A 15,742-nucleotide genomic window follows, 5' to 3' on the forward strand; every position below is an offset into this window, starting at 1 on the left:
TGCTTATCTACCATTATAGTGGTGGATAAGATTAATATAGATTAGATTATTACTAGATTATATATAGATTAATTTCACTGCCCTAAAAATCCTCTGTGCCCTACCCATTCATCTTTCTCTCCCCCTTAACTCCTGCAACCATGGATTCTTTTATAGTCTCCAAAAAACTGCCTTTTCTACAATGTCATATAATTGAAACCAAAGTTCGTAGCTCAGATTGGCTTCATTTACTTAGTAATATGCATTTAGGCTTCCTTCATGTCTCTTTATGGCTTGAGAGCTCATTTATTTTTTTATTTTTTTATTTTTTATTTTTTTTTTAAAGATTTTATTTATTTATTTGACAGAGAGAGACACAGCGAGAGATGGAACACAAGCAGGGAGAGTGGGAGAGGGAGAAGCAGGCTCCCCGTAGAGCAGGGAGCCCGATGCGGGACTCGATCCCAGGACCCTGGGATCATGACCTGAGCTGAAGGCAGTCGCTTAACCAACTGAGCCACCCAGGCGCCCGAGAGCTCATTTCTTTTTAGCGCTAAATAATATTCCATTGGATGTACCGCAGTTTATTCATCCATTCACCTACTGAAGCCCAGGCTTGATTCCTTCCAGGTTTGACAACCATGAATAAAGCTGCTATAAACATCCCTGTGCAGGTTTTTTTGCGGACATGTTTTCAACTCCTTCAGGTAAATACCAAGGAGAGTGATTGCTGGAGCATATGGTAAGAGTATGTTTTGTTTTGTAAGAAACTGCCAGGCTGTCTTCCAAAGTGGCTGCACCATTTTGCATTCCCACCAGCAAAGAATGAGAGTTCCTGTTGATCTGTATCCACACCAGCATTTGGTGTTATCAGTGTTCTAGATTTTTGCCATTCTTAAAGCTTTGTAGTAGTATCTCATTGCTGTTTTAATTTGCATTTTCCTGAGGACATACGAATGTGCAGCATCTTTTTTTTTTCTTTTCAAGTTTTTATTTAAATTCTAGTTAGTTAACATATATGGTAAAATTGGTTTCAGGTACAGAATTTAGTGATTCATCACTTACATAGAGCACCCAGAGCTGATCACAATAAATGCCCTCCTTAATACCTGTCACCCATTTAACCTATCCCCCACCTGCCCCGACCATCTCCTTCCATCAGCCCTCAGTTTGTTCTCTATCATTATGGTTTGCTTCCCTCTCTCTCTTTTTTCCCCCTTTCACTGTGTTCATCTGTTTTATTTCTTAAATTCCACATATGAGTCAAATCATACGGTATTTGTCTTTGACTTATTTCACTTAGCATAATACATTCTAGCTCCATCCACGTCATTGCAAATGGCAAGATTTCATTCTTTTTTGATGGCCGATACTGCATTTTGTATAGACACATACACACACCCATCTCCTGTATTTATTAATCAGTCAGTTGACATTTGGGCTCTTTCTATAGTTTGGCTATTGTTGAGAATGCTGCTATAAATATCGGGAACATTGGGGTGCATGTGCCCCTTCAAATCTGTATTTTTGTATCCTTCGGGTAAATACCTAGTAGTGTAATTGCTGGGTCATAAGGTAGTTCTATTTTTAACTTTTTGAGGAACCTCCATACTGTTTTCCAGAGTGGCTGCACCAGTTTGCATTCCCACCAACAGTGCAAGAGGCTTCCTCTTTTGTGGAGCATCTTTTCATAGGTTTATTTGTCACCTGTGTATCTTCTTTGGTGAGGTGTCTGTTCAGGTCTTTGGCCTATTTTTTACTTGGGTGGTTTCTTTTCTGATGTTGAGTTGTAAGAGTTCTTCGTATGTTTGGGTAACAGTCCTTCATCAGATATGTCTTCTGCAAATATTTTCTCCTAGTCTGTGGCTTGTCTTAACTCTCTTGACCACCTGTTTTTGTAAATAATATTTTATTTGAATACAGCTATGCTCATTCATTTACATATTGTCTGTGGCCTCTTTTATGCTGCAATGGCAGAGTTAAGTAGTTGTGATGGAGATCAGATGGTCTGCAAAGCCTAAAATATTTGCTCTTTGGCCCTTTATAGAGTTTGCTGATCCCTGCTATAGGAGATGGTAAGAAGGCAAGACCAGTTCATAATGGGACTTTATGCTTTACTGAGGACTTTAGATTTTATTCTTTGGAGCTAGGGAACCACTGAATTTTGAGCAAGGGCATGATGTGCTATTTTTGTGATAAATTATCCAGGAATGTATCGAATGGATAAATTTGAAGCTGTATCAGTTAGGGTTCATTGCAGGAAGCAGAAACCACTCTAGGTATTTTGAGCAGAAAGGATTTAATATGGGGAATTAGGTGTTTACAGAAGTCTTTGTATGGGCTGGAGGAACAGAAGTGTGACCTTCCCCATCCTTAGTTTCAAGGTCATAGCCTTGCATCTGCGATCCAGATGTCAGGAAACTGCACTTGCTCTTCCGGCTGCCTTCCATGTGGGAGGCTGGTGTCCACGCAGTGAAGAATGGAGTCTGCCAGAGCCCCTCCACTCATCAGCGCCTCGAGAGGAATGGTCTCTGCTTTCTTTCTGCTTTCCAAATCTCCTGCAAGAGCTTTCCCTTGGTATAGTCTGCATCACTTCCAGAATTTAGCTGCAAGGGAATCTGAGAGTCTTCCATCCCCTGAGCGAGTGGACAGAATGGGGGAGACATGTGGAATAGAAGAGGGTGGGAATGTCTGCCACAGTGGAGGTTGAGATTAGAACCAGGGACTAAGAGGAGGACCATTGTAGGAACTGGTGAGATAGGAGTTGATGACTGGCCTTGGGCAGTGGCAGAATGGAGAGAAGTCAAGAGAAATACCTAGGAAAGGTATTTACAGGGAAAGGATTTACAGAGAAGCAATAAAAAGAGTATGGGTCTTGGAGAAATGACTTTTTAGTCATCGTTGCTTAGGCAGCTTGGGTCTGTGGTGATTAAAGAGCAGAACAGAAGTGATGGCAGATGCTTCGGACAGATGGGGATGGTGGGGAAGGAGGTTGCTGAAGCCAGTTTGTGGCGTAGTGTGGTGTGATGAGGTTAGACTTTTCCTTTGGGATTCTGTTGGCGCTGGATGACTCCTTTTGAGAGCACCAAGGTCTGTGGCAGTGGAGATTTGGGGTTTAGTTTAGTGACTGTCTTTACAATGGCATCCTCAGTAGCCTTGATAGAAAGACTCCTTTCAAACACTGAAACAATTCTATACTTAAGTTTTGCATTTAGATGAAAAGTTACAGAACTGAAATACAGAATTTATATAGCATGATGCTGCATGTGTCACAGTGTTCTGAGGTTAATATGTACCTTTAACTTACTAAAAATATAGTGAGGATATTGGCTTCAGTATTCTTTGGGTCTCCCTTTCTTATTTCCTTTTATGTATTAGTTCATTTCATTCTGGCATCCAGTTCTATCATCCTGCCAAAATTATAGCCACAAAGGCCCACCTGACCTATGTGCAAGTTTAACCTTGTGGACTAGTTCTTTCTGGAAACGTACATCCTTTGCCTTGCAGAATCCCAAAGTGTTCCTCTTTTTTCTGGTGTTATTGATCTTTATTATTAAAAAAATAAATCTGACCCATGCAAATATATATATGCATACATACATATATGTATGCATATATATAAATACATACATATATCTATGCATATATATAAATACATACATACATATGACTATATTATCTAACATTAAGATGCAGAAATAAGGGGCACCTGGGTGGCTCAGTCGTTAAGCGTCTGCCTTCGGCTCAGGTCATGATCCCAGCGTCCTGGGATCGAGCCCCGCATCGGGCTCCCTGCTCAGCGGAGAGCCTGCTTCTCCCTCTCCCACTCCCCCTGCTTGTGTTCCCTCTCTTGCTGTCTCTCTCTCTGTCAAAAAATAAATAAAATCTATAAAAAAAAAAAAGATGCAGAAATAAATAGGCAGTCAAGAGAGGCATTGTTAAGAAGATGACCTTTCAGCAAAGATTTGAAGATGAGGGCTGTCCGTGAGGATATCTGGGAAGAACAATACTTGGGCAGAGGAATGGCTTCTGCCAAGGCCTTTGGAGTTGGAGGAAGGGAAGGGAGGCCAGTCTGGTTGGTGTGGAGAGAGTGGTGGGAAAACAGGAGGTGAGGGCGGCAATTGGTGGGGCCAGATCGTGTCTGTGAACTTCTGCTTTATGCGTTTCAAGGTTATTTTATTGGGTCCACGCTATGCATTTGAAATACGACTTATGTGCGAATTAAACTTTTTATCTTTATCTCACTATCCTCTTTTTTTTTTTAGTGCTTTTTTTCTGAAAATTTATTTGGTCTGAATGATGAAAAGGAACAACCTACAACAACATAGATGACACTCAAAAGCATTATGCTAAGTGCAGGAAGCTAGACTTGTACAAAAGGCTACATTGTCTGTGAATCCATTTATACAGCATTCTGGAAAAGGCAAAATTATAGGGATAGAAATCCAGTCAGCAGTTTCTAGGAATTGACGGGGGTGGGTGGTGGGATTAACCGTAAAAGGGCACCAGAAATGTTTGAGGGTGATAGAAATGCTCTGTGTCTTGATTGTGGTGGTGGTAACACGATTGTGTACATTTGTTACAACTCATTAGACTGTACCCTTAAAAAGGGTGAATTTAACTCTAAATTACACCTGATTTGTAAAAATTATTTAAAAAAAATCTATTCGGTTTAACATTAGCATAGCTGTCTCAGCTTCCTTTTGTTTTGTATTTGCTTGGCATATTTTCCCCCCACCCATTTAGTTTCAACCTTTTTGCTGTTTGTATTTTAGGTAGCATTGCTTGCAATACCATTGAACTGAATTTTTAAAGTACCAGTATGATAGCGGTCTATCTTGAAACTGCCACAGGCCATTTATGTTTCTTTGAGTCTTGATATCCTTGGAGTGGTTTTCACCCTCCTCTTGCCTTTTCAGTTTCTGTCTGTCTTGCCTTCTTTGTTTCCTATCTCTAGGCTGACTTTGCACTTTAAGCCTGTGTTTGCCATGCTTTTTCTTGGTCTTGATGAATTGAAGTCATCTTTGGCTCACTGATTATTTGATAATGGAGTGTGAAATTCTGCATCCAGTGGTGTGAAAAGAACGGGAACTTATTCACTTCTCCCTGTCTGAAGATTTTGTTTGGCTTTACTTTTTAGCGCACCTAATGCGTTGGGTCTACTTTGTATAGACAGATAGCCTTTGAAAGTACAATGTTTTAATGACAAAATGACAAAAATTTTTTAAAAATGAGGTTAGTGAAAACCCAGGGTAGGATGTAGTGCAAATAATTGTTATTTTGCGAAGGAGAAGGAGGGAGTAAGACCAGGTTTGTTTGTTTGTTTGTTGTTGTTGTCTTCTTTTTTTCTTTTTTTAATTTTACCTTTAAAAAAGGTTTAAGAAAGATTTATTTTAAATCACATCATTCAGTTTTGCTTTCGGCTTAGAAAAGAATGAACTGCAGACTACCGAGGAGTAACAACTTCTTCCATCTACTTTTTGGAGGGGGAGAAGGTGCAGGGGGAGTGGCGCCAAACTCTCAGCCAAATACCATGTTAAAGGCATCTGTGCATTATTCATCTTTCTGTCCTTAGCAGAGCCTAGAATAGTGCCTTGCTGCACGTAGCAGCAGCTCAATAAATATTTGTTGAGTTGAAGGAGTCTTATGTTCTTGTCCCTTATTTGCCAAAACTTTGGGGTGGGTCTTGCTACTAGTTTACATTCCTTGGCACCACTTCTCCTGAGAAGTGATGATTTCAGGGGCCCAGGGTGTAGGGGAGACTTTTTATCAGGACTGCCTTGTGCTTTCCAAGGCTTAGCCTAACCGCCAAGAGCGTGGTAGGTTCCCACTGCCTGCTCAGTCTCTCCTGTTTCATCTCTTTTTTCTTCATGACTTGTATTTCTATATAGAACCCTTTGCGTGGACTATTCTTTTCAAATCCTTGTAACTTTTAAGGTTGACATTGGAATCAGACACAAGTTGACACATAAATATGTCTTTTTTGGAAAAAGAATGTGTAAAGTCCCTATAGCTGAACTCTACCAGAAGAGAATGTTACTTACCCATTAAGAACAGTAATACCTCACTTCTATGTAGCTGAAATTTCCAAGTGATTGTTGAATCTTAGAAGTGTGTCTCATAAAGGACATCGCATCACAGAAATGCTCTCGCCCTGAGATGAGCCCTGATTGCATAGAGACGTACCACACCTGCATAAGGCCTTCTGAAATCAGAGTGAAATAGGGTGATCAGTAAGAATTTGGCCCAAGGCTAGTACCTAGCCACATGTTTGAAAGTCAGTATTGTCTTCTGTGGAAATTGACATTTATTTGTATTGAGAGGTTTTTATCAGTTTTCTATTGCTGTGTAATCAATCACCACAAACTTAGGGCTTAAAACGATAACATTTTTTAGCTCACAATTCTGTAGTGGCACAGTGTGGCTGGCTGGCTTGTCTACTCAGGGTCCCACAAGACCAAAATCAAGGTGTTGGCCAGGCTGCATTCTAATCTGGAAAGTCTAAGGAAGACTTTGCTTCAAAGCTCATTCCGCTGGTTGGTAGACTTTAGTTACTTGCGGGTGTAGGACTCAGGTCCTTGTTTCCTTACTGGCTGTTAACTGGGGCCTCTCTCAGGTCTGGTGCCCCCTTCCTTCTCATATAGGTGCCCCCCACTCCCTTGAGCTTTGAATCACTCTGATTTTCTTTTTTGCTTTCCACTTCTGACACCTGCTGGAGAAAGCATACTGTTTTTATGTTACATAATCAGATCAGGCCTGCTTGTTTGAGCGCCCTTTCCTAAGTTCACTCATGCCACATAACATAATCAGGGGTGTGATATTTTGTCACATTTCCCTGGTTTTAGGCATTAGGGTGGGATATCCTTGGGAGGCACTTAAAATAGAAGCGCTGAAAAAAAAATTTTTTTTTCATTTTAGAAATTCTGCCCACCACAGAAGGTGTCTCTCTAAATTCTCATGTTTAGTCACTTGCCTGCACTTTACCTGTTAGAGTGCTTGAAAATTACAGCTAGAACAAATAAAAACCCATGCCAAATAGAACTTGTTGGATTTGGAGATTGTCTCACAATTTTAGTATCTACGTGTGGCCATGAAATGAGTCTAGTGAAATGATTTTTATTTCTAGACCCCAATATTAGAGAATGTTTTTACATGATGCTTAGAGGTGGTCTTTCTGGAAGGCAGTAGCTCTGGTACTTCTCAGTTACCTCCTAGACTCTGGATTCCATCTCCTGGCATCGATTCCAATCTCTAAAGGGATGGCGGGAGATGAGGAGGTGATGAGTGACTGGACTGCAAAGAACATGGGCAGTACTAGAGATTACAGGCCCAAGAGTGCTTTTGAACTTGACAGCCTGCTTCTTTTATTCATTCAGCAAATATTTTTACATGCCTTCTTGTGGGGCCAGGCACATGCTGGGTGCTGGTTTATGCAAAGGTACACAGAAGAGACATGGTGCCCGCCCTCACGGACCTTATTGGAAATAGATATTGAACAAATAAACACACAAATACATAATTACAAATAGAAGTGCCATAAAGGGAAAATTAGAATGCTTTGTGAGAGAATGTAAGGGAATTTACTCTAGCCTGGGAGATGAGGGACATTCAGACCAAGATTTGGATTGGGCGTCCAGAGAAGAGTCTCCCAGGTGAGTAGATCCTCAAAGTCTCTGAATTATCCTCAGGAGCAGTTTAGAGGGATGTTCTGAGGAATGTCCAAGGAACATACTCTTTTTGGAGCTTACTTCACTCCTGCTGGATTTCTGCCTTTGTGATTTGCTGGGTCAGAACACTTAGAAATGACAGCTGAATGTACTGTTGACCCCAGTACCTCAGGACCCCATGTAGTCCTTTTTGGTCTGAGGCTGTAGCACAAGGGACGCTCAAACAAGAGATGATTTCAGTAGGAAGAAGGTGGAGACGCCCTTCTGGCTTACCCGTACAAGGTGGGGCTCCGCATCCCTTTCAGGGTCCACCCGTGCAGGTTCCTCCTGCGTGTCAGTGCAGGCTGGTGGCCCCCAACGCTCTCCACATGAGCATCCTATGCCCCTGTAGCATCTCAGGCCAAGGAACATACCAGTCATTGACTGCTGCACCGAGCTGGGTAGAATGAGGGGTGAATACTTCCCCGGAACTTCAGCTCCCTTTCAAGTTGGGGAGGGTGTTTGAGTATTCTTTTCTATTACTCTCGACCTACAACATGGAATTAAGTTAGATGCATCAAAATGTATTGTATGTTCTCTTGTAAGTTGAATCTTTTAGTCTTCCAAAGCTGCGACTGTTGAGAGGATTGCTCTGTACTCAAGGTTGTGCAAAAGTAAATCATTTGTCGGGCGCCTGGGTGGCTCAGTCGGTTAAGCGTCTGCCTTCGGCTCGGGTCATGATCCCAGGGTCCTGGGATCGAGCCCCGCATCGGGCTCCCTGCTCCGCGGGAAGCCTACTTCTCCCTCTTCCACTCCCCCTGGCTTGTATTCCCTCTCTCACTGTGTCTCTCTCTGTCAAATAAATTAAAAAAAAAAAAAGTTAAAAAAAAATAATAAAAAAAATTTTTTTTAAATGTTAGGGCGCCTGGCCAGCTCAGTCAGTTAAGCATCTGTCTCCAGCTCAGGTCGTGATCCCAGAGTTCTGGGATCGAGCCCCACATCAGGCAGCAGGGAGTCTGCTTCGCCCTCTGCCCCTCCCCCTGCTCATGCCCGCCCTCTCTCTCTCTCTTTGGCAAAAATAAATAAAATCTTAAAAAAAAATTTTTTTTAAATGTTAAAAAATGCTTAGAAGAACAATTTTGGGTCAACTGACAAAATTAGAACATGGAAGGTGGATTAAAAAAAGTATTATATCGGGGCGCCTGGGTGGCTCAGTCGTTAAGCATCTGCCTTCGGCTCAGGTCATGATCCCAGGGTCCTGGGATCGAGTCCCATATCGGGCTCCCGGCTCAGCGGGAAGCCTGCTTCTCTCCCATTCCTCTTGCTTGTGTTCCCTCTCTCACTGTGTCTCTCTCTCTGTCAAATAAATAAATAAATAAAATCTTAAAAAAAAAAAAAGTAAATCATTTGTCTTTCTGAAACATAGAATGGACTTGGCAGCAGTTTTATTTTTACCTTTCCTGTCATTTCTGAGGCCGGCAGCCTAGAGGTAGGGTGTGGAATGGAGCTGTAAATTACCCTTGGAATGACTAGAATGGTCTCATTTTAACTCTTAATTGTGCCTTTCCCTTTCACCTCTCCTTTTGATTCCTTTATTTATTTATTTATTTATTTATTTATTTATTTATTTATTTATTTATTTATTTATTTATTTCCCCTGAATCCACATTTGAATGGGGAGGAAGGATTGAACAGGGTGTAGGTGGGAGCAGGTTTGCTTATTGATGCGTCTCTGAATGGTGGAAACCATTTTTTTCCCATCACCAATTCCCGTTTTCTTTTTTTTTTTAGTGCTTCTATTTTAAGTGCCTTTTTTTTTTTTTGCTGGTTCTGTCTTACTGGAAACTGGCCCAGCCTCACTCAGTTTGTTTCCATGCTGCTATTAAAAGACAATGCCCAGTTAAGAGGCCTCGGAGGAGGCACTGGACAGCCACCCTCTTAGGTCCAGTCATTCAGGCAAATAATTCCCTGGATTAGAGTGTGAGAAGAGTTTGAAGTTTATTGGGTGATTTTACCTTCTGCGTCGTTATTGATTTGTTTTTGTAAATGGAGGAAAACTCACTGTTAGTTGTTCTACCCTGAAACTTCTCATGTGCTGAGCTCAAATACTAATGGGCCTGGATCTGAGGTCAAAGACCCTCCCTTTTGTATCCCAGGCCTCTTTTACCAAGGTAGAAAATTGTGCTTGGCACCCAGTATCCAGTCAACCAGGAATTCTCAACATTTGGGAGAAATGTGTTCCTGAGCTTTGAAGAATCCTCATGTTTATTAATACAGAGTGTTTGGAGAGTCTTGAATATCGCCTGAAGTACATTCTTATCAAGATTCTTGTTTTCTGTGTTTTTTGGGGGGCATATCCTCACACAGTAAGTTACCTGTCTTTTATTTTTTTATTGTAGGTTTTTTTTTATTATGTTATGTTAATCACCATACATTACATCATTTGTTTTTGATGTAGTGTTCCATGATTCATTGTTTGCATATAACACCCAGTGCTCCATTCAGTACATGCCCTCTTTAATACCTATCACCAGGCTAACCCATCCCCCCACCCCCTCCCCTCTAGAACCCTCAGTTTGTTTTTCAAGTTACCTGTCTTTTAAAACTTTCGCTCACTTTTATTTTTTCTCATGTGATGAACTGTTTTTGCAGTGGCTGAAATATACAAATTGATTTTTAGAAATTATTAAGTTAGGTTTACTGAGGTATAATTTATATAGAGGAAAATTCACCCTTTTCCATGTACAGTTCTGTGGGTTTTGACAAAAGCATACAGTCTCGTAACCGCTACCGTTTCCAAGATATACATAGTTTTATCTTCCTGAAAAGTTCCCTTGTGCCTCTTTGTAGTCATCCTCTCCTTCTACTTCCAGCCACTGGCAAACACCAATCTGTTTTCTTTCCATACAGTTTGCCTTGCTTCCTCCTAAATGTTATAAAAATGGAATGAAACACTGTAGCCTTTTGAGTCTGTCTTCTGGTTAGCATAGGGCATTTGAGATGAATCTGTGTTGTTTCATGTATTAGTAATTTCTTTGCTTTTATTTGCTGAGTACAAGTCCCTTGTATGGATGTACCACAGTTTGTCCGTTCATTCACCAGTTGAAGGACTTTGGGTTGTTTACAGTTTTGGAAATTATGAATAAAGTCTTATAAACATTTGCCTACAGGTTATGGAAACTTACGTTTTCCTTTCTTTTGGGTAAATACCTAGGAGTAGGATTGCTGGTTTGTACGCTAAGTGCATATTTAACTTTACGAAAAACTGCCAAGCCGTTTCTTTTTTTTTCTTTTTTCCCCTCCATACTGTTTTCTAAAGTGGCTGTACCACATCCCATTCCCTCCAGCAGTGTTTGAGACTTTCAGTTGCTTTGTGTCCATCTTCCTCAGCACTTGCTACTGTCAGTTGTTTTGTTTGTCTGTTTTCACTTTGTCTATTCTAATAGGCATGTATCTCATTGTGATCTTAATTCGTATTTCCCTAATGACTAATGATGTTGAACACCTTTCCTGTGCTTATTTGCCATTTCTGGATTGTCTCTCGTGAAATGTTTGTTAAAATCCTTTGATTATTTTTTATATTGGTTTGTTGTTACTGAGTTTTGAGAGTTCTTTATATATTCTGGATCTAAGTCCTTCATCAGATATGTATTTTGCAAATATTTTTTTCCCAGTCTCTGGATTGTTTTTTTGTTTTCTTGACAGTATCTTTGGAAGAGCAGGAATTTTGAATTTTGATGAAGCTACCTACTACTTTTAAAAATCAATTTCCACATGAAGGATATGATAGACTTATTAATCTCAAATTCTGAGCCATCACCAAATTTTGAATTTCACTTTTAATTTGGCAAAAAATTTTGTGTTCTGGCTTGTGAGCCTTTGCTTTTTTGTACTGTTCATCTTGTTTTCACTTATGTTACCAGTGCTATGGCTGGCCTCTTTTTAAACCAAAGAAACAAAGTTTTGTGTAACTACTCCACGTAAATTATTGCATATGTGACGATGGTCATCAAAGTTGACAGTGCTAAGTTATCAGCCAGTCTCACTCACTGGCCCAGTGGCTCTCACATGTTAGCATTGTAGAGTGTGATGCTAAATTACAAATCACCGCATTTCCACTAAGATGTAAACTTTTTGAGATCAGGGACTCTTTCTGTTTTTGTTTTTAAATGTTTACCAGTTTACTAAAGGATATGAATCAACAGCCAGATGGAAGAGAGATACATAGGGCGAGGTATGGGGAAAAGGTGGGGAGCTTCCATGCCCTCTCCAGGCACGCCACTCTACCCACATCTCCATGTGTTCACCAACCTGGAGCGCCAGGACCCTTTCTGTTTTGTTGTTAGAACAGGGCTTAGTGCTCAGAAGATAATCAAATGCTATTCAATGGCCTTCATGAAGGGTGATGCAAGATGTCTCAAAGCAACCAAGCCTGTGGCTCTCAGGGTACAGCTGAGGACTGAGGCCAACTCTGTGAATGGCAGAGCTTGAATGCCAAGGGACAGCCCAGAGCCCCATCTGGGGGACTTCAAGTGCAGCAGATCTGCTTCTGGGAATGTGGAGAGAGAATTCAAGGTCCCTGGCCTTGACTGGATTTCTTAGGGAGGCCTCAGGTTCTGAGAGAGGAACTTAGGTAAGGACATGCCAGCATTCTGAGAAGGGCATGCTGTAAAGAGAGCTGAATCTCGGTAACCAGATAACTTGAAACCAGTTGTGGAGTTTTGCTGTTCCATCTTCTTCTGACTGTCTCAGGGCTGCATAACCCACTCACCCTCCCACCCCTGCTGCCATCTCCACCCTCCAAATGGTGACAAGATCAGGCCAAAGTTGAAGTCACTGGCAGAGCCGAAGCCAGGCTGCCTGTGGTGGAGCCCAGCTCATCTCCACCCCATCGTCTCGCTTTTGTCCTGATACTATTTTGGCTCATGGTGTGTGGTTTCAGCATTTGGGCCAGCTTTTAATCACGACACAATCCCATTTTGTAAGGGCTGAGTGAGTCCTCCAAGAGAGGAAACTGCTGAAGAGAAGATTTTCCTCAACTGTTGAGGCCTTTCTTCTTTCTGAGAGTCGTATGTTAAAGGTAATTCAAGGTGAAAAAAGGGGGAAACTCCAGATTGAGGGCAAGGGAAGAATCTGGGGAATGGGGGCTGTGTGTGTGTGTGTGTGTGTGTTGGGGGAGGGCGGAGGTGGCAGTGTGGGCTGCGGCCAGGGAGGCAGCAATTCATGCCAAGTGGTCCCGGCTGCCCCTGGTTACAGGCTAATCCCAGCCCTGCTGCAGCCCATCATTCAGGGCAAGCTGCTGTCATTAGTGGTTAAACATTTCTGAGAGTATTCTCTCTCAACTCTGACCACATGCCCTTTCGGGGAAGGGAGGGAGGAGCCAGGAGAGTTAATGGGGCCCACCCTGTTGTCATGCCCAGCTGCTCTGCAGAGGGACAGGGAGCCCCGGACTGGAAGTGATCACGGGCTCGTCGGAGCCAGTGCGTGTGACAGGACTGATGTCGCCTTTCCTGTGCTGCCCACACAGCCTGCTGCTTCTTGAGTGATACAGCCCTCTGCTGTGGGCTCTGAGTACCAAATCTGAGAGGCTTATTTGTCCTTTTAAGGGTGTTCTGGGCTGAAATAAACCTTTTATTAACCAATTTTATCTCTGTCAAGCTCTCTGCCCTCAACAGACACACACACACACACACACACACACACACACTCACTCACTCACTCACTCACTCACTCACTCACTCACTCACCAGTGGCGGAAGACCGTCTTTTCCTTTGGAACTAATCTGTACTCATTCTGCTTTCGATGAGGAGTTGTGGTAAAATGCTCAGTACTAACATTTCTTCCCATGAAGTGGGGACTTTGAAATATGTATTTTTTTTGACTGAGGTGTGGTTGACAGCTTTCGATTTATGAAATTAGCTCAGGGAAAAATAAGATGGAAAAAGAGAGTCCGAATTAAATCTTTATTTCCATAGCTCAGTTGTGCCCTCTCTATCCATTTTTAACTGCCATGCAGTTTTTAGGTATGAAGAACTCCATGGTTTGTTAGGTTCCTTCCTTCCTACAGTTTTGATCTAAGAAAAAACTTTTTCCCTCCTTAAAAAATTGTGTTTTTTCCTTACTCAAAAGTATACAAGTTCAATGGAGAAAACTAGAAAACTGTGGAAAAGCACAAAAGGAGAAGCTAAGGGAATTCATATTCACAACAGTCAGAGATAATGACTATAACTATTTTGGCTTATGCCCATCTTGTTGGAAAAAGTCCATTTCTTGTGCTGGAGAAGGTACTTGTTGGTGGGGGCACTTCTTATTCCCCTAGGAACCTCCAGGTTTGTTGTGTTGCGGGCTTGTCCCAACACTCTGGATGAGAGAGTCTCACCAGCAGAGGTGTTCTGGTGGATATGGAGCCTTCCAGCCCAGCAGGGGACCTTTCCATTTGAGCTTTTCATCTCACCATTGGCCAAGTGACCAGTGAAAGAATAGCCTGGGAGGGATTCAGTTCAAGTCCAGGCTCCCTTCCCCCAGTCTCCAACCAAAGAACATGAGCTCTTGATCTTAGACTGCCTGGATTTGAGTCTTGCTCCATTGCCTTCTTTCTCTGTCTTCTTTCTTATCTGTAAAATAGGTATAACAATAGTAAACTCCTTCTAGGGTTACCATGCTAGATGAGATAAAATAAAAAGTGCACAGCACACCATGGATATCTGTTACATAATGTTCTGACTCAGTGCATATTATATACTGCTATAGTTATTGTTATTCCTTTTATTGTTGATCATAGTCTCACTGCCCCATGTACCTGGTATGCAACCTCTATCCATGGGGGTATGCGTTATGGAGGGTATGGGGTATGTGGACCTCTGTTTCTTTGCTTAGTCAGGGGTGGTCTTTTCTTTACTGGATGATGTTTAAATACTCTCACTTTTAAATATTCTCACTTGAAGACTAATAAACAATGACTGTGCAGTAGAATAATCTCCTTTGACAAAACAGCTGGACTGAAGGGCAGGGAGGCTTAGACATTTTCACTGAGTGAACAAAGTCAGGCGACAACAGGACTGTGAGAACACATACTGCCTATTGTCTCATGTTCTCTGAAGTTGTCAGATAGATTCTCTGCTCCTAGATCCCACCATTTTCTGCGATGTAGATCCCTTTATGCTTTGTTCCTCATTGATTTGGATGGACCATTGAGTCATCTTTTCTAGATAAAACATGTCAACATATGCATTGGCTGGAGTTGTCTAGTGCCCCTTGACTTCTTTTCCCAAGGGAAGTATGTTTCTAGCTATAGAGAAAATAGACTTGGATACGATTTGGGCTCTTTTTACCTAATGGGAGAATTATGTCATCTGTAGCCTGTCCAGTGATGCTTGTTTATTTATTACATTTGAGCCCAATAAAAATAATGTGATGGTCATAGGATATTTTGCCAGTTTTTTCAGATGTGGGGGCAATTCACTCTGGATTTGTTTACTTCAAGTGGAAAGGTTTACCCAAAGTTGCCTTCTGGGCTATTACCAAGGAGGAAGCTTACCTGAGTCTCTGTTTGGAGCCAGCTTCTGTTGAGTCAAAGGCTACAGGGGCTATTAAAAGTCTTATTTCCAATAAATAGCGAGAGAGGGAATACGGTGACTTAGATGGGACATACTTCTTTCTTTTTCACAGTGACTTATATCTGTCTGCTTTATACTTTGAATTTCCAGGACGCACAGACATTCAGGTGGCTCAGCCAGAACAACCACAGCAGCCGGTGAGCAAAGCCCCGGTACCAGCAACCGGCACCGCCAGCCCGTCAAGAACCCAACCCACAGTGGCTTGGCCAATGGCACAGGTGAGTGACAGCACAAAATAGCAGCCTGGACTAAAGCAGCGGCTTCTAACCTGTGCTCACATGGAGTTGGGACTCTGCCTGCTGTGTCAGAATGTAGGGTGGGCAGGAGAAGACTCCAGTGCTAAAATCCATCAGCCTTTCCACCGGCCCATCTTCTTTTGTCTCTGGCAGATTCTCTTCAGCCGAGGTTATTCTCCATATGCCTGCACTCTTCTAAAATATTCCTTTGCACAAAAATAAAAAGTATTGATTTTTAAAATTCATTTCTTATCAGTATTGGGG

At 41.9% G+C, this 15,742-nt stretch overlaps 1 protein-coding gene across 2 annotated transcripts in view; it reads left to right on the top strand.

Moving 5' to 3' along the window:
- Positions 1-15,742, top strand: part of WWP2 (WW domain containing E3 ubiquitin protein ligase 2) — a 141,920-nt gene that overhangs the window by 70,893 nt on the left and 55,285 nt on the right. For both annotated transcript variants that reach the window (XM_021703263.1, XM_044911312.1), the window contains exon 7: positions 15,333-15,460. In XM_021703263.1, the coding sequence (XP_021558938.1) occupies positions 15,333-15,460 (128 nt within the window). The remainder of the gene's footprint in view (positions 1-15,332; positions 15,461-15,742) is intronic.

This window comes from Neomonachus schauinslandi, chromosome 16 (assembly GCF_002201575.2).
Source record: "Neomonachus schauinslandi chromosome 16, ASM220157v2, whole genome shotgun sequence".
NCBI lineage: Eukaryota > Metazoa > Chordata > Mammalia > Carnivora > Phocidae > Neomonachus > Neomonachus schauinslandi.